Source organism: Megalops cyprinoides, chromosome 2 (assembly GCF_013368585.1).
Source record: "Megalops cyprinoides isolate fMegCyp1 chromosome 2, fMegCyp1.pri, whole genome shotgun sequence".
Lineage (NCBI taxonomy): Eukaryota > Metazoa > Chordata > Actinopteri > Elopiformes > Megalopidae > Megalops > Megalops cyprinoides.
The window spans coordinates 67,788,629-67,812,982 of NC_050584.1; the positions used below are offsets into that span (position 1 = coordinate 67,788,629).

The following is a 24,354-nucleotide window of genomic DNA, read 5'->3' on the forward strand; positions in this document are numbered from 1 at the left end:
ATGTATAAAAATATATATTTTAATTTATTTTTATATATTTTTATATGTATTTATTAAAGTAGAAATGCACCGATCCACTTTTTTTCAGTTTCAATCCGATTCCGATACGTGAATTTGGATATCTGCCAATACCGATACAGATACCGATACCGATACCAGAGCTCTTTTTTCTTGAATAATATTAGGGCTGCCCCCTAATAGTCGACTAAACGTTAGTCGATGAGAAGAGTCTTAGTCGACCAGATTTTCAGTAGTCGGTTAGTCACAGAAAAAAACCCTCAAACTCCATTCGGGAGCTGCGTCTTGTCGTTAAAAAGTTAGACTATGTCGGGCAGGTAATCATCTAAAGCAGTGTTTCTCAATCCTACTCCTGGAGCCCCCCTGTCCTGCATATCTTCTATCTATCCTTACTCCAAACACACCTGATTGAAATTAGTGTGAGCTCTTGATTAAATCAGGTGAGCCCAGCTAATCAAAAGTGCTACTGAGGAGTTCAGTCAGGTAGGTAGAGCAGGGAAAGATGGAAAACGTGCAGAGCAGGGGGGCCCCAGGAGCAGGATTGAGAATCAGTGATCTAAAGTGTGGGATCATTTCCAGCGTGTAAAGGACGACCCCAAGAATGTGACATGCAAAGATTCGCCTATCATTCGTCGAGCTCAAACATGACTTAGGGGAGACCAGGGATGGTTGTTTTTGACATTTCTGTCTGTATCTTGGAGCTCTTTTGAGCCAGTGTGTTAAAAATGTGAAAGAAACTAGTTACATGTGTCTGCTATTAAATGGTGTAGCTGTTATCTCTGCAACACAAACAGAAAATGCATGGTTTAGTCTCAAACACAAGGAGTAAAATGTTTCAATTCACCCCATAGTCTGGGTTAGTTGTAACATACCCGGGGGTGAAATGTAACATTATGATATACACTGGGGTGAAATGTAACATGAAATAAGGACTATGACAACTTGATATTGAAAGGTTTTTATTCAACACTTGAACTTGAACAAATGACTTTTTAACAACTGCTGTGTGTGTGTGTGTGAGCCAAGTATGTCAGTAACTGTCAGTCATAGTAATGACAGGCCTTTGAACATAATAAAATTGAAAACTGTGTTCGTCTGTGTTTGTCACAGTGGTGACAGACATGGCACTCCTGGAGTGCAGGCCTTATGGGCCCACAGAGTAGCCAACAGGTCTTACACTAACATTTGAACATAATAATAAAACTTAAAATTGAACATTATTTTGTGTCTGTGTGTCTGTATGTGCCAAGTTGTTACTCACTGTTAGAGTCGCAGTGGTGACAGATGTATGGCACTCCTGGAGTGTAGGTTTCGTGGCCCCACAGGCTACAGGTCATGCACCGAACCAAACCTTCTTTTGGCTTTGAGTTATTGAAGTGTTCCATGCACACAATACAGAAATTCTCATCAGCATCTGAGGAATCTGTGTCCTGTGGTTCGATGTTATGCATTTTCTGACTTTTCTTTCTTGATGTTTTCTTAGACACCCTAGGTCGTTGTTGGTTTGTGCGAGTCGATTTGTCTTGTTTCTTGCCCAGACCTTTCTTTGGCAAGCTTATTTTCTGTTTCACCTTGTCAGACCTTCTTCTCTGCTCTTCTTCAAGGGCCATCTTGACAGGTGTATCAGTGAGTATTTCTATTTGTTTCCTCTTCCTTCCTGTTACAGGGATTTTCCTTGGTCCAGCTTTTGGTAAGGGTTGCACATCAACTGCGCTAAAGTTCAAGTGACTCAGTGTTTCTTCACAGCTTGATGGGGTGGTGAAAAATTAATCCACATTTTTGTAACATCCAGATTAGACTACTGTAATGCCCTCTTGTCAGGATGTGCAAATGTCTCATTAAAAACCCCTTCAGCTGGTACAAAAATGGAGCTGCTCGAATCTTAACTAAAACTAAACGCTTTGAGTACATTACCCCAGTTGTGGCTTCTCTCCATTGGCTTCCTATTAAATACCGGATCGTTTTTAAAATACTATTACTCACATTTAAGGCTTTAAATAGGCTTGCCCCTCCCTATCTTAAGGACCTTCTTCACCCATACCTTCCCCAGAGAGCCCTTCGTTCCCAAAATGCTGGGCTTCTCATCATTCCAAGAGTGGGCAAAACTACTATAGGCGGTAGAGCCTTTTCCTATCAAGCCCCTCTCCTGTGGAACAGCTTCCCCACCGAGATTTGGGGAACAGACTCTCTCCACATTTAAGTCTAGGCTCAAAACATATATATATACAGTAAATCCTTCAGCTGAGGGACATGGCCTGGTGCTGGTGTGGATCATAGAGTCTCTGGTGGACGAAGTGGCCATTGCTTTCATGGACTCTGTGCTGTGATCTGGCTCTGTCACAATGATTAATAGCTCTGTCACAATGATTATCTACACCCTCTCTCTCTCACACGCAAACATGCATGCACACACACAAGCACACAGAGAGAGAAGAAGATAAAGGAGTAGAAGAACAGGAGAGAAGAGGAACAGGAACAATGTCTTCTGAGTGCTTCAGGTAATGACTGCATTCATATTTATACTTGATTATGGCATATTGATGTTTTGGCTGGAGTTGACCACATTGATATTTAAACTTGACTGAAACACTTTACATACTTTCTGCTTCTTGTAGGTGAGGATCAAACGAGATGGAAATGGAGAGCCGGAGGAGTTTCTGATTGGGTAAGGGCTCACCGTAGAGTATAGCTGTCTCCATGGTGATAGCGGCCCTGTGAGAGAGGGGAAGGGCGGGGTCACCTGCGTTGTGACATCACAGGCAGGACAAGCGTCACTGCCACTGGCAGGCAGGGGGCGGGGCTGCCTGGATCCACAGACACCCAATCGCCACGGTTACCAGAAGCAAGCAGGTTCATACCTGGATACGCAGGACGTCCCAGAGCCAGAGAGAGAGAGGGCGGGGCACAAATCATCAGACTCTGGGGGTCCAGAGGGGGGCGCTGCAGTCACACCCTGGAGCTGAGGAGCTGAAACTGAACTTCCTGAGTAACTGCAGCTGTGAGCTGAAGGATCTGCTCAGGAAGCAGAGAATGGAGAGAAAGTGATGAAGACTGAGCAAGAGACTGCAGCACTGCTCAACACCCACTTCACCTCTGAACACTGATGCCTTTTATGTGTGTATATACTGTATATATAAAAATATATATTTTTATACATATTTTAATGAACTGATTTGTGATTTGGATATTTTACCTCCATGTGTATGTGTGTTCATGTATGTGTGTCTTGTGTGGACTGTGCATGTGTGTTACACACTGCTCTCCTACCACAGCCCTGTGGGTCGGTACACTGTGAATAATCTCTCAGGTTTAGGTCTTCACATCAATGGTGATGATGGCCTCCAGCCAAATGGGACAAAAGCTCTTATCCCTGGGAGAATGTCCTTCTAAATACCTCGGCTGGATGTGCCCAGCCGTCTCTGGCCCCCTCTTCACACATCTCCAGGGGTTACAGCGACACTCTTAAGGCGGGTGTACACTGTGCAATTTTGGGCTGTGTCCCCGACCAAAGATGACCAACGTGAAAGAATCGTGGCGATATCTGGTTTTCCAGAATCTTAACTCTGGTCTCTCATCTCTCTCTGTAACCATATTCCCGGTGTGAACGTACGGTAAGCCTGTCAGCAGCACTTGAGCGATCGCAGGATCTGACAGCTCCAAAAGTAGCGGAGCTGCGGAGAGCTGAGCCGGCGGGCTGAATGAGGGAGATTTTCCGCGTGGAGAAGAAGCAAGCAGAGCGGCGCGGTTTGTTAACGGGGTTAGAGAGCTGAAATAGGTGTAGCTAGTCGGGGTGAAAGTGCGGCTTGGTGTCGCCGCTCAGTAAAATTAGACGACTAACGTCGGAACTGGGAGCCCAGTCGTGGCAGGTGGAAACGAAGAACAATATCGTCGCGTTAGGTAAGTGGAAACAATCCCACTATTATTATTTTTTTAAGTGTGCTTCCTTTATTTTGTCATCATTTGCCTTACACGGACAGCAGACAGCGTCCTCTGTCAACCGCTAAAATCAGACTGAGCCTCTGCAGACAAAAGTCTTGCTCCAAAAAGGTGCTGAGCACAAATACGAATTTTTTGTAAGTTTATTAAATAATTCACAGAAACCTTTGGTAGAATGACTGTAGTAAAGGATATTGGGTAGGATACCGTTAGAGACGTACAAGTAGACAATCCATGTGTTTCGTTACTGAATTGTAATCAGTGCTGGCTAAATATGCGTTTTATGAGTAGCCTGCAGACAGACGTCTGTCGGATGGAAACCACAATCTATAACGAGCTGTAACTATTCAAATCCGATCACCCAAACTAAACACAAGCGGGCAACTTTCTCAGCAGATTCTACGGGTATTTCCTTTAATATTGAAATGACAGCACAGTGATATAACGACATCAAGTAAATCTCTCGTTTTTGTTCGCAGTGTTATGCAGTCAATATTATACTCACTCGAAGAGGTGAAATATAGTTGGTCTCGCTACTGAAGTTGTGTTCAAAGAAAATGAAAGTGGCTCGTTGACTCGTAGATTAGATGGTCCAGACTGAACGTTGCTACACAGTAAGTCAAATGAGACATTAAAGTGGCCATCTATCTTGCTCGTTACCCGTGTACTCGTTTAGCTATCTGGCTATAGCGAAGTAAAACCTGGCCACGTAGTATCGACCACAGAGTGCTTTGCGGCATGTGAACTCGGCAGCTCGCCTTGGTGCGGCGCTGCGCTTGCCGGAGCTGCATGTGGTAAACCGCGCGGATATGAGGACTCACAGCCCCGTGTCTGTTCTGTGTATTTAGGACACGCCCCTTTAAGGAACGCAATCAGGGCGCAGGAAATACCAGAGGCGGGGAAAAACAAAGCCACGAATGAGCGGAGCAGAGGGGAGCGGATCTGTAGCGGAACAGAGGGGAGTGCGCCGGCGGGCTGAATGAATGAGATTTTCAGTGTGAGGAAGCGAGGGGAGCGGCACGGGTTGTTAACGGGGTTAGTGAGGTTAAATAAATGTAGCTAGTCGGTGTGAAAGTGCGGGTTAGCGTCGTCGCTCGGGAAAATTGGACGACTAACGTCGGAGCTGGAAGCCGGATCATAGCAGGTGGAAACGGAGAACAGTACGGTCGTGTCAGGTAAACGGGATCAAGCCCACCTTTTTTTCTTTAAGTGCGATTCCTTTATTTTGTCATGATCTGCCTTACACGGACAGCAAACAGCGTCCTCTGTCAACCGCTAAAATCAGACTGAGCCTCTGCAGACAAAAGTCTTGCTCTAAAAAGGTGCACAAATGCGAATTTTTGTAAGTTTATTAAGTAATTCACAGAAACCTTTGGTAGAATGACTGTGGTAAAGGATATTGGGTAGGATACCGTTAGAGACGTACAAGTAGACAATCCATGTGTTTATCGTTACTGAATTGTAATCAGTGCTGGCTAATATGCGTTTTATGAGTAGCCTGCAGACAGACACCTGTCGGATGAAAACCACAATCTATAACGAGCTGTAACTATTCGAATCTGAGCACCCAAACTAAACACAAGCGGGCAACTTTCTCAGCAGATTCTACCGGTATTTCCTTTAATATTGAAATGACAGCATAGTGATATAACGACATCAAGTAAATCTCTCGTTTTTGTTCGCAGTGTTATGCAGTCAATATTATACTCACTCGAAGAGGTGAAATATAGCTTGTCTCGCTAATCAAGTTGTGTTCAAAGAAAATGAAAGTGGCTCGTTGACTCGTAGATTAGATGGTCCAGACTGAACGTTGCTACACAGTATGTCAAATGAGACATTAAAGTGGCCATCTATCTTGCTCGTTACGCGTGTACTCGTTTAGCTGTCTGGCTATACGTTAGCGAAGTAAAATCTTGCCACGTATCGACCACAGAGTGCTTCACGGCTTAAATGTTGGCATTTTTACTTTTCTCTGGGATGGAGAGAGGAAGTTAAACCACCAGAGCTGGTATTATTCGCAGGCCCTCGGCAGCTCGTCTTGCTGGTGCTGTATGGTGAGTCATTTAGATGCGAGGATTCAGCGTCCCTCCCCCTGTGTTCTGTGCGAGGGGGACATTCCACTTTAAGCAACCTACGCGCCGCCTCAGCAGCTTCGACAGGCGAAGTACCTGAGCAAACCAAACGCCGGATCTGAGCAGTGAGCGGTCCAAAAGTATCGGAGCTGCGGAGAGGTTTCGCGACGTTTTTGAACGTGAAGAAGAAGCAACGAGAGCGACACAGTTTGTTAACGGTGTTCGTGAGGTGAGACAAGTGTAGCTAGTCGGTGTAAAAGTGCGGGTTAGTGTGGTTGCTCAGCAAAATTGGACGACTAACGTCGGAGCTGGGAGCCGAGTCATAGCAGGTGGAAACGGAGAACAGTACGGTCGTGTCAGGTAAACGAGATCAAGCCCACCTTTTTTTCTTTAAGAGTGATTCCTTTCTTTTATCATGATCTGCCTTACACGGACAGCAAACAGCGTCCTCTGACAACCGCTAAAATCAGACTGAGCCTCTGCAGACAAAAGTCTTGCTCTAAAAAGGTGCTGAGCACAAATGCGAATTTTTGTAAGTTTATTAAATAATTCACAGAAACCTTTGGTAGAATGACTATAGTAAAGGATATTGGGTAGGATGCCGTTAGAGACGTACAAGTAGACAATCCATGTGTTTCGTTACTGAAATGTAATCAGTGCTGGCTAATATGCGTTCTATGAGTAGATTACAGAACCTGCGTGAAGTTGGCACCCCAAGTATTTAAAAAGTTCGAAATGGTATTACTGTTCGTTTGTGTCGGTTTGTGCCGTAAACATTTTTGTGCTGCTATGGTTTTTTAGATATAACAAATTATATTGTATGTGCTGTGACGTTACCCAGCACCCCAACCTCCTCCGCATTGTTCCAAAATGGTCTCATTCGCTGCGCTTGCTGGTGCTCTATGTGGTGAGTCATATGGATGCGATGGGGGGGTTGTGCTGGGAATTCCGGCTCTTTTTCGTGAGCCAGATCATTTGGCTCAGCTCAGCAGTAAGAGCCAGCACATGTGAAAGGCATTCACACACACATAGGCTACTTATGAAATGTTCGTACAGATACACATGGAAATGGGCGCATTCATACATATGAAACGCGCGTATAGACTTGGCGATCAGGACAGAGCAGCAGGCAGACAGCAGCTGTCGATGAACGGGCAAGGTCGAACTACGGAAAAAGCACACAGAAAACCGGCGGGGGCGAAACGGGTGAGAACACACTGCAACGAACTAGCAACAGGACAGGGACACGCAGGGAAGATATAGGGCAGGGCAGACGAGGGGATGGGAAGCAGGTGTGCAGGCAATCAGGCGGTGGGAGATCGGGCGGGGAGCGGGGCAGGGCTAGAACACAAGGAAAACAAAAGCACATGGACAGGAAAAACAAAAACACCACAGCTAAGGGGGCGGAGCACTGACACTCATCTTCACTGTAGGTGTCCCACACAGCCCCAAACCCACTACATGATGGCATTAGGGCAACACACTGCCTTTATGAAACACTGAGGTTAGCCCCATTTCATTTAAAAATTGTGAAGCTCTACATTTCCACCCCTGTCCATAGCAGTGGTACATGTGGTATAGGGGGGGCATAGGTCAGGGCAGGATGCCTGGGGGCTTTTTGTGTGGGTCCCAGTGCATGTGGGTGTGGAGGGGAATGAAAGGCCAATGATGCTGCTAAAGCTGCACAGGGTTTGGGGGGGATGACACTTGCCTTCAGCAGGGCAGATGTCGGGAACAGAATGGGGTGGGCGTAGGTCACAAATGAAATCAGGAGTGGAACACGGAAATTAGGAGCAGGTACTGGTATCAATCAGTCTGTGATGGAGAAAGGGCCTGTGATTTGCAGGTTTAGGCTGGGGTGTTTTGGTTTGAGGGCAGGGATTCCAGGTGGTGGGAAAACATCCTCATGGTGGCTGTGAAATCAGGAGCAGTAACACATGGGCTTTTCAAGTGTGTGGGCTTTGTTAGGGAGAGGAGTTATTCTGCAGGTGCAGATGTAGAGGTTTCCTTCTATGTAGATGGTTCTGGGAGCACACGAGAATGAGGGAGGGAAGAAATAAGTAAGAGTGAATTAAGTAAAAGGAGTGTAATAAGAAGTATTAAGCAAAGTCAGTAAATCAGAAGTAAGGTCATTTAAAGTAAAAGAATAAGTAAGTTAAGAAAGTAAGTAAAAGTAAAGGTAAGTTAAGAAAGTAGAAGTAAGTGAATTGAAAGTTAGGTAAGTCATGTTAGATAAAGTTAAGGTAAAAGTAAAGGGAAAGTGCAAGTAAAAGTAAGGAAAGTAAGCTTATTTGTAACTTAAATAAAAGCAAAGTGTAAGGACAGTAACTACAGTGTTTCCCACAAGTCTGAAATATACTTGTGGTATCCAGTGGAAAGGGCTGGTATTACCTGCTGGCACAAAAATGGTCTTCTACATGTGCCAAACAAATACGTGTGACCTTTAACACAATATTTTGATTTATTGAATATTTCTATTAATTTCACATAATATATTTCACAGATCGACCCCCCAACCCTCCCATCCATCTACCCACATGGGAGGAGTAAGACTAAGCAAAAAATAATAATAATAATAAGGATAAAACACTCCGACGCCTGTGCTTATGGGAACGCCTCTGGTGCCGGTCCATTTAGACATATTCGCAGACATGCAGCCAGGTGCTCCCCTGACCGACCCCTGGAATTGAGAACAAGCTTGAATCTAGTTTGGCCTCTGCATTTCGTCTCACTGTTGACTGCAATTGTAATTTCACGTCAAATTAACTGACAGATGTAATTATTGAGGCTTATACGTTTATTTATTGCCATTTCACGCTAAATGCTAATGTTGGCTAAATTACCTGTGGTGCAGTACATCTCTCTTCCTCACACCATATTCTCTTAAAATATTTTTGAATAGTCATATCTGCTGAGTAAATGCATGAAAAATGAGTAGCTTAACCTTATCTAAAGTTAGTCTGTGTCTTTCTAACTGCCGTAGTCTGAAGAGAAAATAAATTATAATCTTTCTTATCTTTAGCCAGGACAACTTTGCTGCATGTTTACATTTACATTTATTTATTTAGCAGACGCTTTTATCCAAAGCGACTTACAAAAGTGCATACAGTAGGTACAGCGACAGTACGGGGACAGGATGTGTACAGTTCCACAATGAGACAGTTCTCAGCTGAGAGCAAGGTCTGTTTGAGGACGCAGTACTATCAGCCTAAAGGGCAACTAGTACGATACAATTTCGAACGGCAAACTTCAACAGCTTCAAACGGCACAATGAGCCTCAGGGTAAAGGCGGCAACAAGAGACAAAATTTAAAAGCACAATTTAAAAAGCACAGCAATTTACGACAGCACTGATGGGCGGGGGGGGGGGGGGCAGCAATTGTGTGCTGGGTCAGTCCAGGTAGAGTCTGAAGAGGTGCGTCTTCAGGCCCCGTCTGAAGGACTGGGGTGAAGAAGCTGTCCGTAGCGAGACCGGGAGTTCGTTCCACCACTGGGGAGCGATGTCTGGCAGAACGAGCACCTCCTGCCTTGACCATGCAGGGAGCAAGGCGTCCAGTTGCTGCTGAGCGTGTGGCACCAATGGTCACGTTACGTGTGCTGAATACGCTCTTGAGTTTTGTAGCTACCAACGCAGCATAGTTGCTGCTTTCTTTCATAGAATTCAAAACTACTACCAAAGTCAGAGCACAATTACACAATACGGAGAAAAGGAGTTGCTTTGCCTGTTCCGTGCTTGTAAAATATCCACCATGTCCGCATCTTCTAATGTAACACCAGAGAACCTCCCTCTCTCTCTGTTTCTCTGCAGAGCATGTGCGATTGTCAGCAAATTCTTCTCGCAATAGCAGAATGAACAGGTACGGGAGGGTAGAGCGAGGGGAGATTTTTCACTAGTTAATCGATCGCGGATGGCATTGTTCTGTCGGACGGATAAAAAAATAAAAATAACGAATGCTAAAACGGGGCGCCAAATATACTTTGGCGGCCGTTAATATACCTGGGCGTCCCAGCCAAGTAAAATCTATGTGTGGGAAACACTGACCTAGTAAATAAAGTAAATAGTTAAACAGTAAGTTAAGTAAGTAAAAATAAGAAAAATTAGGTAAGTGTGTTCTTCCTGGTTTTAGGCTTCATTAATGCATTAACGCAGTGGCCTTGCATTCCAGACTGTGGTCTCAGTGTCTGCAGGACTCCTGACCAGTGGGTGGCAGCAATACAGTATAGAGCGTTCCGTCTGCCACCAAATCCTAGAGGAGGAAGATGACCACACCCTCAGACTTACCTTAATTTAGTTCTGAACTTTCTTGGTATCCTTAGTAGGGCTGGGCAATATAGCCATCGCGATATATCGCATAGATATTTTATTGCAATAACAGCTATACCCAGTATGTGGCGTTAGGTTTCTTCCCATATGTTTTTTTCCCTTTAGTCATACCTTATATCGCATGTACAGGGTATTGGCAGATCTGTACAGGTGAATCGGCATGCCACTAACTTGTCTTTGCTGAATTACCCTACCATTTTTCTCACCTGGAGACTTTTGTGGTTTTGCACACCTACCCAAAAAAAAGGGTTTCTTCAGGGGTGAACAGGGGATATAACACGGTTACGTACACAACTGAGGAATGAACATGTCAGCTCTCATATTCATTTCTTTGGTTGTTCCTCCTTTGGAGAATTGGTATCAGAGTACGCCTGAAAATGGGTGTGGACCTGCGTGCCAAGCGTGCCAAGTCGTTCTGCAGAGCTCATTTCGGCCAGCTTCGATGCTTGAGCAGACACACACTTGAGCAGTGCTATATCCTTTCTGCTTCTTGGATCTGCCACTTCCAGCCTTCAATTTGTGGATCTGTTATTCTTCAATGTATGGAATATGACACACGTGCAAAGCTTTACAACACCAACAAACTCTTGTGCATGAGGATGTACCGATGCCTCTGCCAGATGAGTCATATTCCATACATTTTTATTTTTGTGAAAATAAACAGTCTCTGCAGAAAAACAAAAATGTATACACCATATAAACAGCCAGAGTGCAATTACTAATCATAATACAAATAAATCAACAAAAAATGAATGGTAGAGGTTTTTTTTTAACTTTAGATTTGGATGCCTACTTATTGTAATGGGGATATTGGTTCACTAAGAATCTATATGTCAAAATATAGACTCTAACCTCACTTTAGAACAGGGGTCAAAATATCCTTATTAGTAGCTTGTTACTGTCTAAATAGAGACCAATTCATAAAATCCAATGAAAAGACTTTGCTAATGAATAATATGTAATATAAGTCCTTAATTAAGCTTTATGTTGCTGTATTATAAACTATTAGCAGTTTATCAATGTGTGATTATGGACCCCTAAAATAAAGTACCCAAACAGCTTCCATTTCCATTCCAGTCCATGTTGTGCAGTGGACAGGTCAGCGTTCTGCACTATTTGTTGGCAGACAGTGGTGCCACTCTGAGACTGAGAGACAGAGAGATTCGGGTTTTATTACCAATAGAGCTTACAGTGAATGGAACCCTATCAAAAGCCTGTGTTACCGTGGCAACCACTTTCAGTAAAGTTTCTGTCGTCTGTGGAAGAACTTGCTTAGAGCTTTCCCTCCCAAACATATAAGTGTGTTTTTAATATCAATGAAATCTCCCAAATCAAACGTCAGTACAGAAGTACAATAATCAGGTACCCTTGTAAACCCTCTATAAAGGTTCACAAGGGTACCTATGAAGATCTCTATGGTACTTACTCTGTATTTTTAAAGTAATAGAAATATTGACTCATCTGTGCTATTGTTCACCAGATGAACTTTTGGGTCTCCAGGCCTTCTCAGGTCTACTCAGACCTCCTCCTTAAAGTGTAGAAATTACATTAATGGCATTTAGCAGATGCTCTTATCCAGAGCTACTTAATACATGTTACTGTTTTTACATGTTATCCATTTATACAGCTGGATATTTACTGAGGTGAATCCAGGTTAAATACCTTGTGCAAGGGTACAGCAGCAGCACCCCAGCAGGGAATCCTCCCTGCCACATTTTGGTTACAAGCAGCGCTCCTTACCGCTATGCTACACTGCCACCCAGCTACTGAAACTGGGGGATCCATGCTGGAAACTACAAGCCATTAAGAATACTCAAGTCAAGTCGAGTTTATTTATAAAGCACATTTAAAAACAACAGCAGTTGTCCACAGTGCTGTACAAATAAAAAATTAATAAATAAATAGCCAAAAGACAATAAATAAAAACAATGAGACCATAGCAATGAAACGAAAGAAAAAGCACCTCTCATACTGAGTTAAAAGCCAAGGAATAAAAATGCGTTTTAAGACGGGATTTAAAAACAGGCAGTGTAGGGGCCAGCCTTACATGCAGAGGCAACTCATTCCAGAGTTTAGGGACTGTAACTGCAAAGGCACGATCTCCCCTATGCTTCAACCTTGATTTTGGAACAGCTAAAAGGAACTGGTTAGCCAACTTGAGTGATCTTGATGGGACGGGTGGTTGTAATAGGTCAGAAAGAAGTTGGAGCAAGCCCATTTAACGATTTATAGACGAACAATAAAATCTTAAAATTAATCCTAAAATGAACAGGGAGCCAATGAAGGGAGGCGGGTACAGGGGTGATGGGCTCTCACTTGCGTGTTCCTGTTAGAAGACGAGCTGCAGCATTTTGGACCAACTGTAAGCGTGAGAGGGAGGCCTGGCTAACACCAACATACAAAGCATTACAGCAGTCAAGCCGGGACGAGATAAAAGCACGTATAACCCTTTCGAAATCATTAAATGATAAAAAGGGCTTGACCTTAGATAATATTAAAAGCTAAAAGCTGTTAAGAATGCTCCTGGTCATCTCCAAAATTGCAGATAATAGATGAGAACTGCAGAAAGGGAAAAGGGAATTTTAATATTATGGATTTAAAATTCCAAAATGTGATACTGAACCTACATTCTAAAAAATGTTCTTGGTGGAATTATCTTACAGCTAAATCTGGCACTATATGTAATGATGCAGTTATGTTCTTTCCCTTTCAACTGAATAAGTTAATAAATAAACTGATTTTTCAGCTGCTGGGTGGAGTCTCAGCCATGGCAGGGCCTCGTCTGGCCGTCACCATCGTCCTCCTGTGGATACTGACTCTGACTGAATGCCAAGGTAACACAAAACCCACTTTCCACCTTCACTCTCACCTGCTGTGCTTCTAGCTGCTCTTTTTTTCTTGTCACTCCTTAAACATGTGTTTAATGTGTATAAGGAGCTAGGTGCTCCAAAAAGTTGATTAGGTGAGGTGATCATCCAAGAAGTGTTATGTTTTGTTGTGAACTTGTTATTGCGTTATGTCTATAGTGGGTTACTGTGCCCTTCTCCTTGTGTTCTGTGTGTATGGGTATCTGTGGATATATCTGTGTACCTGTGGATTCAGGCGTGGAATCAGACATTGTCTCTGTTTCGGAGCCTATTATTATGAGAATTTATGTAGGTCTATAATTTATCCATGATAAGAAAAATTGTCACAAGCTGGTGTTGTGGCAAAAAGTGCATAGATAGGACCTCGTTCAACTAAACCCCTCGGGATTACAAACATGCATAAAACAAACCAAAGCTTTTGAAAATGTTTTTTTATTAGGCTAACAAATAACAATACAGCCATGTGTCACTTAATGTCCACGATACATTCTGTGAAATAGGACATTATGTGATTTGGATGCTGTGCGAACACCATACGATATACAGTATATGGTAGGCCTATACTATGTACTGTACCATTATACGCATGGCAGCAAAATCGCTTTATTTCCTCCCTTACCTTACTTCCTCCTGTGAATTGATGTGTTCAGTGTTGGCAAATTTGGGTATTTGAGTGAGAAATAATTGTTGTCAAGTGAATTTTGTGCGTAGCCTTGAATGTTGTTAACTGTGCATTGGTATTGAGTGAACATGAGTAAATGTTTGAGTGGAGGGAGGTTTTGATTTTGTGGTAGTGAGCCCTGTGGGGAATGATTCCTGTAGTGAATGAGGTATGAAGGATTTGTCAATTAAGTGAAGGCAAAGATGTTTATTCAAAATTGATGTATATCTAAGACAGTTTTCTTTATTTTCATTTTGACCAACTTCTTAAAATGAGTTGTCAACTGACTAAAACATGTACATGTAACAAACTTAATTTCTTATGCTGAAAATGCTCTTGATTTTAAGCTTTACTCAACCCGTGAATCAGTTTTTAGAGTGTGCATATGGAGGGAAATTCTAAAATGTAGTGGTCAAAGTAATGTGCTTGGCTGGAACGCTTGAAACTTTTGCTTCATAACACTAATGCTTTCAAACGGTCGACACTGAACCCTCCCATCTGTACTGCTCTGTGCTTTGACCTGTGCTTATTCTTTGGCTGCTGTTTTGCCTGATCCATTGTGTTTGTCTCTGGTAAGCAGCTTAGTGGCCCAGAGGAACAGGTACGGACACCTCTGTTAGTAAGACTGCAGAGGGATAGGTAGCACACCTCTGTTAGTAATACAGAGGGATAGGTAGCACACCTCTGTTAGTAATGCAGAGGGATAGGTAGCACACCTCTGTTAGTAATGCAGAGGGATAGGTAGCACACCTCTGTTGGTATTGCAGAGGGATAGGTAGAGACACCTCTGTTAGTAATGCTGCAGAGGGATAGGTAGCACACCTCTGTTAGTAAGGCTGCAGAGGGATAAGTAGCACACCTCTGTTAGTAAGGCTGCAGAGGGATAGGTAGCACACCTCTGTTAGTAAGGCTGCAGAGGGATAGGTAGCACACCTCTGTTAGTAAGGCTGCAGAGGGATAGGTAGCACACCTCTGTTAGTAAGGCTGCAGAGGGATAGGTAGCACACCTCTGTTAGTAAGGCTGCAGAGGGATAGGTAGCACACCTCTGTTAGTAATGCAGAGGGATAGGTAGCACACCTCTGTTAGTAAGGCTGCAGAGGGATAGGTAGCACACCTCTGTTAGTAATGCAGAGGGATAGGTAGCACACCTCTGTTAGTAAGGCTGCAGAGGGATAGGTAGCACACCTCTGTTAGTAAGGCTGCAGAAGGATAGGTAGCACACCTCTGTTAGTAAGGCTGCAGAGGGATAGGTAGCACACCTCTGTTAGTTAGGCTGCAGAGGGATAGGTAGCACACCTCTGTTAGTACTGCAGAGGGATAGGTAGCACACCTCTGTTAGTACTGCAGAGGGATAGGTAGCACACCTCTGTTAGTAAGGCTGCAGAGGGATAGGTAGCACACCTCTGTTAGTAATGCAGAGGCATAGGTAGCACACCTCTGTTAGTAATGCAGAGGGATAGGTAGCACACCTCTGTTAGTAATGCAGAGGGATAGGTAGCACACCTCTGTTAGTACTGCAGAGGGATAGGTAGCACACCTCTGTTAGTACTGCAGAGGGATAGGTAGCACACCTCTGTTAGTAATGCAGAGGGATAGGTAGCACACCTCTGTTAGTAATGCAGAGGGATAGGTAGCACACCTCTGTTAGTAAGGCTGCAGAGGGATAGGTAGCACACCTCTGTTAGTAAGGCTGCAGAGGGATAGGTAGCACACCTCTGTTAGTAAGGCTGCAGAGGGATAGGTAGCACACCTCTGTTAGTACTGCAGAGGGATAGGTAGCACACCTCTGTTAGTAAGGCTGCAGAGGGATAGGTAGCACACCTCTGTTAGTACTGCAGAGGGATAGGTAGCACACCTCTGTTAGTACTGCAGAGGGATAGGTAGCACACCTCTGTTAGTACTGCAGAGGGATAGGTAGCACACCTCTGTTAGTAAGGCTGCAGAGGGATAGGTAGCACACCTCTGTTAGTAAGGCTGCAGAGGGATAGGTAGCACACCTCTGTTAGTAAGGCTGCAGAGGGATAGGTAGCACACCTCTGTTAGTAAGGCTGCAGAGGGATAGGTAGCACACCTCTGTTAGTAATGCAGAGGGATAGGTAGCACACCTCTGTTAGTAATGCAGAGGGATAGGTAGCACACCTCTGTTAGTACTGCAGAGGGATAGGTAGCACACCTCTGTTAGTAAGACTGCATAGGGATAGGTAGCACACCTCTGTTAGTGATGCAGAGGGATAGGTGTGTATCTTTGTTGTGTTGTCAGTAAGCACACAGTGTGATCACTGTAGGGACCGTAGTTGCTGTGTTTGGCTGGATATTATCATACATGCCAGCCCTTCACAGTGGCCTGTCTTTCATGGTGTCACACTATTTATTGTTTGTTAGATGTCCACACAAGCCTTCATAACTTAATGCAAAAGCGCAATAATGTATTGTAAGTACCTAGTTTATGGGCACAGCAGTAGTGCCCTGTCCAGGGTATGAACCTGCAACCCTTTGGTTATGAATCCAATTCCCTAACCACTGATCCACTCTGCTGTGTGTTCTTCCTCTGCAGACACACCTGTTACCTGCCTCTTCTCTGAGGCCTGTGTGCTGCCGTGCAGCTTCAAACGCTCGAGGAATGAAGACTCGAATGAAGAAGTCATTTACTGGCATAAAGTGGTTGGCCAGGGAGTCACTGTCCACTGCTACCATGGCGCTGATCAGCTAGAGGACCAAGACGGGCGCTACAAAGGACGGACCTCTCTCTTTAAGGACCTGATCTCCCACGGCAACGCATCCCTGCTGCTACAGAACACCAGCATTCAGGACCAGGGCAGATACAGCTGTCAAACCCTGAACCAGAGGTCCTTTGTAAACGTGACAGTGGAGGGTGAGTCTCCCCACAACCATCTTCTGCTAATGCCCTCATGACCCACAGAGGTCCTGGTATTTAACAGAGAATCCTTCTCTGGGTATCCCTGGTATTCATTGGACCTTTCCATTACTGCCCTGAAATAATAAAATAGCTTAACAAGCCAAAAATATATAATAAAGTTATCTAAACATAACCAATAATATCATATACCTACACAATTAAAACATCCGGTAACTGGATATGAAATGAGCAGTCTCTTGTGCTTTTGTTCCATACATCTCCTGTATGTTCTCTTCACTGTCTGAGTTTGCTTTTGTTTTTCAGTTGCTAATTCCCCTGCAGATAAAAACTAACCTTTTTGTTTGGTTCTGGCACATTTACAGAAATGTTATTTATTGTGAACTGCCCTTGTCAAATAAACCCAAATAAAAAGTGTTCTAATTTACTGTATCACTGTGAACATTCTTGAAGGGGTGTGGTTTGCTCAAGCAGTGGATTGTAGGTAGTAAGGAGGTGCAAACATCAGTTGAAGAGGATGGTACATGTGCAGTTTCCTCTCACTTCAGTGTTGCTTAACCCTTGCTATTGTTTTTACGATGGATGCATCGTAAGATGTGCCTGAATGAATTTAGTGAGTAGCAAATGACTTGGGTTCCTGACAATCTTTGTATGTACCACCTTGTGAGACTGTGCAGGGAAGTGGATATTAACTGCTATTATGACATCACTGCAGCTCCCATCAAATCAGTGAGCATGGAGAGGACCAGAGAGGGAGTGGCCTGCATGTCCCAGGGCATCTACCCCACCCCTCGCGTTTCCTGGTCCACTGATCCACCCACACCATCAGGAACCCTGCAGGACTCCAGCCAGCTGACTGCAGATGCCCAGGGACTGTTCTCAGTGAGCAGCACAGTGAGGATGCTGGGAAATCTTTATGGCCACGCCTACATCTGCTCCGTGTCCAAAGAGGACGGGAGCGGGGAGTGGAGGGCCTCGTTCAGACAGCAAGGTACCGCAGCCTGGATTACATCACCACCACCGATCTCCTGAACAGAGGGGAGCATTTACTGAGGGCAGAATGAGGCTTCATGAATCCCAGAATGAACTGTCAATTATGTAAATTACTCATTAATTCAGCTGTGAAAAGAAAAGCTTTTGATTGTTTTAAAAAAATCAGCATTTGACAGCACAGTACTGTAACTCCATCCATTATACAGTTCATGAGTCCACCCTCCAACATAAACCATCACCAGCAGTAATCTGGGTAGAGCCAGCAACTTCATTTTTATTGGCTGAGCCCCTTATGTTTAGCAATATGCTGAGTAAAGTGTGCTGTAGTGCCCTGCCCCACCCAGACCTCATATCATGTTTTGATCGTTATGTTAGATATGTTTCTTGTTCCCTGTAGCTGTCTCATCCTGTCTGTATGTATGTGGAATGTTTTCTCTATGGATGTACCATGGGTGGAAGCCCGAGCCAAATTTCCTACAGTCTGGGACAATAAAGTGAATCTTGAATCTTGAATCTTCCAATACCTCACACATTACTGGCAATAATCTGGATGCAGCCAGTTACTTTACTGACTCACCTAATAACCCAGAACAGAAATATTATCAGAGATTAACCTGGGATTTTCTGTGCAGTGTGTGATCATCTTACTGGACCGGGTCTGTCAGGGTGTGGAGGGCTTGCTCTAAGTGTGTATCTCAGCTTGTGTTTGATTGTCCTTTCAGGGGACATCCATGGAGAAGTGGGCCAAACCCTGGCCATCCCCTGCCCTGTACCAAACTCCAGCCTCCAGAACTTCACTCAGACCTGGACCTTCATGGGAAAAACCCTGCCCATCCTCACACACAACAGCGGCACCTCACACCGGCATATCTCAAACCTGTGGAAGAACCGGTTTCAGGACCTTTTAGAAAACGGGTCGCTCCTGATCCAGAACCCAGAGGGCCAGAACCTCACAGGAACGTACACCTGCAAGGTGTTAGCCGACCGGACTCTGCAGCTGGTGCAGACATATGTCAACTTTACAGGTACAGATCCAGGAAGTGAAAGATAAAGAGGAGAAACTAAATAAAACTCAGCTGAGCTGGTCTGGAGCCACAGAGAGCTTCACTTTCCACTAATATAAATCCATTTGTGATAATGCTACGCCAGAATTAAGAATAAATCATTTCAGTGCTGAAAGCCACAGAATTAACACTGTGATTCTTCATATTTTAGGGACTCATTAACAAACTTGTAGGCATTGTCCATAACACTAACTACCAGGACAGATGATCAGATGAAACAAGATGTTCTATTTTTGACATAAGCATTTAATGTGCAAAGATACTCCTTACTTATGGCACTCAGCATACTTCTATTAATAATATTGCAGTTACATGCTGAGGCTTCCAGTGCATATACCATATAGTTCTCCTTAGAAAGAGCTGCTGAAAGTCATTCTTAGACTCCTCCTTCATGATGGGCTTTGGTTCAGGGTGAAAATGCTGTCAGCTGTAACCCCCTCTGAAGAAGTGTGTCTTTATTTACAGGTGCAGATGAGCCTTCTGGGAGTGCCACCCGGCACCCTGCTGCTGTTGCTGGTATTGCAGTTGCTGTTGTTCTTCTCGTGACAGGACTCCTCATAGTAGCATGGAGAAAAGGTACAGAGAAATATGAACTCTTTGGACCTCATTATTCTAGACCTAGACACATACTCATACTTGCATAAAAACAAAAATGTGCGTACACACACACACACACACACACACACACACATACACACACAAATACAAATAAAAACAAAAAAGCAAAAATTCTGGGAGTGTCACCAGGCACCATACTGCCACTGCTGCTGCTGCTGCTGCTGCTGCTGTTGCTGTTCTTGTTGGTCTTGGTGTGCTCTGAATAACAATACAAGTAACACAAGACCGACCAGGTAAAGTCAAATCATTACTGTTTCACCTTATTATTTTACACCAAAATATAAAATGTGTTTGACCAAATGTGAGAGGCTGTAAAACAGTGGTAATCAAACTGAAGTGCTGTTACCAGCATATAATCATAGGCTCTCTCTGTCTCTGTCACAAAGAGACGTTAAGTATCTACCCCCCCCCCCCCCCAACACACAAGCACATGCAGAAGTATAAAAAAAAAAGTACATACAAACACCCACACGCAAGCACACACATACAAACACACCAGTGAACCAGAAACACATTTACACACATGCATACTCACACATGCATATGTACACACACACACACATTTTCTCAAACACATGCACACTCAGACATACATTTTGCACTGCTTGAGATTTCCTTAGTAAGAGTGACAGGACTCATGAGAAGGGGTTATGTGAAGGAGCTGTATTCTGTCTGCTGTGGCATAGAGATTGATGTGTGTGTGTGTCTGTGTCTGTGACTAAAATCTCAAATAGGACTATTATACATAACACAATTTTGAAAGCAACTAAACAAGAAACAGGAGGTGAAATAGCTTTGATTACAGTGTATTGATGTTTTGACTGGAGTTGTCCACGTTGATATTTAAACTTGCTTGTTAAACACTGTACATATTTTCCTCTTCTTAGAGTGGGGATCAAAAGAAACAAGCTGGAGAGGGAGGAAACGGAGAGGTGGAAGCTGGGGACGGAGCTGGAGCCACACTGAGCCTATCAGCCATACTGGATCCACAGACACCCAATCACCATGGTGACCAGGATGAAGCAGGCGCATACCTGGTTATGCAGGACGTCCCAGAGCCAGAGAGAGAGGGCGGGGCACAAATCATCAGACTCTGGGGGTCCAGAGGGGGGCGCTGTGAACTGAAGGATCTGCTGTATATATAAAAATATATGCATTTTATTTTACTGTATTTTTATCTATATTTTTAATAAACAATTTAACTTCCATACATGTCCACAGTGTCTTACATTACTTAGTTACAAGTGTATGTGTGCGCCTGTATGTGTGTCTTGTGCAGACAGTGTGTATGACGTGTATTGTGGGTACTTTGTGTGCAGCTGTGAAATGAGTTTGAGTGTACTTTAGGATAACTGAGGTCGAGAAATGACACCCCCTGGAAGGCAAGTTTTTTTTTTTTGTTATACACTCCCTGGTGCTCTGGATCTTCAGAAAATAGCACTACATCGCTGCCTGTTACACTGATACCTGTAACGGGAGCTTTGCACAGGACAGGACGATGGGAGGAGTATGAGCTCAGTGACTGTTCCAACCAGCAGGTGGAGACAGAGTTCAGGTCTCTCAGAGACGCCCATATCGGGCACATTACTGTAGAGTAGAACACTTGCTCAGGACAGAATACGCACTGCAGCCCTGAACCAGGAGAGAATCCCTCACTCTGTCACACACACGCACACGCACACGCACACGCACGCACGCACGCACACGCACGCACACTGCAGCCGTGTGACTTGCACCCTGACACAGGAGGATCCAGCACAGTTCAGACAGGTAAGTTCCAGTCAGACGAGTCTCAATTACAGTTTGTTCAGATAATTCAGTGTCAGAAAAGACCCAGAAACCACATATTCTTGCACATAACATTGGTGGAACCAACCCTGCTAGCTTCACTCCTTTCCTGGACTGGCTACCTACTGATTGTGACTCTACTGACCCCAGGCTGTGAGCCAGTGGCAGTTCTAGCTTGTATGCCAACCCCCCCCCGCCCTTTTTTTTTTTTTACTCAGACATTTGGAACAACACAAATAAATAGTCATAACTTTTAAGACTATATAAATCTAAAAATATATACAAAAATAACGCTCAAATATCAAAAAGAAGTAACAAAGACGAATAGAAACAAACTGCAGTAGGCTATACATAACGGGTGTAGACTGCGTTGTGTGTTTCAAATAGATGATTCGAACCTGTGTTCTCACTGCTTACTCCCAACCCCTTACAGCCAGCGTCGTTGCCAGTCGAACTAAAGGCAAATTTCCACTGACCAGTCGGCGACAACGCTACTTAACCACCTCAGCTAGCCAGCTCTGCCACATATATATAAACAAATAAAAAAGAGAATCGAATTATTACACGATTGCCCTATTTCTAAATATACATGTCATTATGCACAATTTATCAAACTTTCAGAATAGGAACCAAATGAATCATACATCCTCCTTGGCTAATTTTAAGCACAAGACACCCCAAAAGACTCAATATAGCACAAAAGATACAAAATATCAGCATAATGTAGACGTCTTTTAAGTTAGCCTACAGCATTGGAAATTGCGACCTAGTCAATACAATCACAGAAAACCTTTATGATGTCACTCCTATGAAAGTTAACCAAATCAATAATGTGCTAGTTAGGTTGTAATTATTTTGCTACAGGCTACACACATTATCATGATGAAACTGTGTGAAATTATGTCCAATGTTATGTATGCTAGTTGGACAGAAAACGGAGTATTATCACCCTATGTGTAATAGCATAGCAAGCAACATAGCAACATAGGCTAACAAATATAAGTGTTGTACTCGCCTTTTTCATTACATGCATAATATTATAGTCATAAAGAGATGACATAGCTGCCTTTATCTTTTGCGCGTTTCTCCTCTTCTTTCCTCTTTTTCCTAAACTGGGCACCTGATGGCTTAGACCTTTTCTTACCCATTTGTGTTGATTTGGCACTTGAGCATTACCCATACTCCAACACTGTCAACCAACAGTTAAGACTAAATCAATTCACCTCGGTGGTGTGCAGACTGGTTTTATATTATTCTTAACAATTTCACACAAACCAAAGAAAAAATGCAACAATATGTCTGAAACTATATATTCACAGTATTATGAATGAATGGTGGTGCATTTGGTAGCATTTCGTAGTGTGAATGATTTTACTAATTGCATTAGTACTGTACAAAGTTAAAGGTGCGCTATTTGATAGATTCCCCCGCTCCCCCTACCTCGGGCTTCCAGTGGGGAGACCTGAGGTCAACTTACTCCCGCCCTCCTCCTCATCTCATACTCCTGCGTGGGAAATCTTCCCAGGCAGTAGCCTGCCTAGCTCACAAACTAGATTCAGGGCGCCCACTCCGACAAGGTTAAAAGACCCATACAGTGACATGATATCATTGACGCGACGCGCAAATGAGCGATAGAAAACTGATCGCGCCCCGTGCCGCCCCCGGCAAGACGCCGTTCTGGGCAGCTGACCATGTCGCCCATACCTAAATCCGCCACTGTTGTGAGCGCCCCCTTCAGGCGAATGGTATATTGATCGCTCTGCCAAAAAGGAATGTCAGCACTGGGGTTCTACACATCACAGTAGAGTAAACCCTGCAGCCATTATAAAGCAGCACATCTACTCGCTAAATATTAAATACGCTTCCGCCCGCGCTACACCCTGAGTGAGTCCCCACTGTCACCGTTCTGCACACCCGGAGCGGGTGCACCGACAACGGCATTGAACACACATGCAACACTCGGACAACACAGAGACAACGAACAGCAGGAAAAGCTTTTTTTTTCTTCGGCTGAGGAGTGCGGAGGGCAGAAACACAAAAATATAGTATGTCCCTGTCTGTTGTTGGGATATGTAAGATATCTTGTGGTTGAGCATTTGGCAGATCAGCTTCATCCCAGGAAGTTGAGGAAAGGCGTTGCTTGAGCCCACCTATTTTTTGGAACTTTCTTTTACTGAAGTTTTTACACAACTGATAAGATTGGCATGGGTGGTACAAAACAGTTATACATGCTCAGGTCATTTCTCTCATTGAATAAAGGGTTATGTGGTGACTCCACCACTCCCCGCCTCTACCAGTCAGGCCAGAGGATCCTTTCCGTTCTTGTGCCTTCAGTATGCTGTATCAAATACAGAAATAACAATCTCCAAAATTAATACAAACTATACCTCAAGGTCTGATGTATATAGGTTTATTGTATATGGATCAGAAATCACATACAGTAAACCGGGCTGGTCCACGTGGAGCAAAGCAGTCACACTCTCTCTCGAGACCCAGGTCTGGGGAAGCACCTCAAATTCCCCTTCTTATATACCTTTTTCCTAAACCTTCCCATTTCTGGGCTTACCTGCTAGCTCCCCCTCTCATGGTCCACCCTCTTTTTCTCTTTTTGGTTTAATTAACTTTTACACAATTATTTATTTATTTCTCTCAATCATTCTGAGTTTTTTCTCAGGTTTTTCTTCCAATATTTTACGCCAAACCAAGCTATATTTTTTAAAATGGGTGGAACCCTTCTGAAATTTCAGTTGGCAATAACCCAGGCTTCCTGGGTCCAATACACCTGTCCTCCAATAACCTCAAGCAAGCATAGTGAACTTAATACAACCTTTTGGCAGTAGGCTTATGCTAGTACACAGTGTTGCTAGGCTAATACAGTTTTTCCTACCACAGTTACATATCTCACATACTCATACACTGAAAAAAGGAGACTGGCCATCTGTTGGATTTATCTAAGCATCTTTTGTGCATTTTACACAATTGTCTCATGTTCTGAAGCAAAATGTAATAATATTGTGTAGAATCTACAATGTATGCAGCGAGAGTACATGAACTTGTTTAGCTCATGTTGAGCAGAGCCATGGCTTTAACGTTGGGATAAAGTGAGTCAATCAAGTAAATGTATCATCGCGATATCCC

General features: G+C 43.8%; 1 protein-coding gene across 1 annotated transcript in view; it reads left to right on the forward strand.

The window, feature by feature from the left end:
• The first annotated feature begins 6,267 nt into the window (after nucleotides 1-6,267).
• The window catches only part of LOC118772342 (CD276 antigen-like), a 67,328-nt gene continuing 49,241 nt past the window's right edge, over nucleotides 6,268-24,354 (forward strand). Inside the window, exons 1-4 of the mRNA XM_036520603.1 lie at nucleotides 6,268-6,386; nucleotides 13,096-13,183; nucleotides 16,433-16,750; nucleotides 17,469-17,744. Of these exons, the coding sequence (XP_036376496.1) occupies nucleotides 13,117-13,183; nucleotides 16,433-16,750; nucleotides 17,469-17,744 (661 nt within the window). The 5' untranslated portion in view covers nucleotides 6,268-6,386; nucleotides 13,096-13,116. The remainder of the gene's footprint in view (nucleotides 6,387-13,095; nucleotides 13,184-16,432; nucleotides 16,751-17,468; nucleotides 17,745-24,354) is intronic.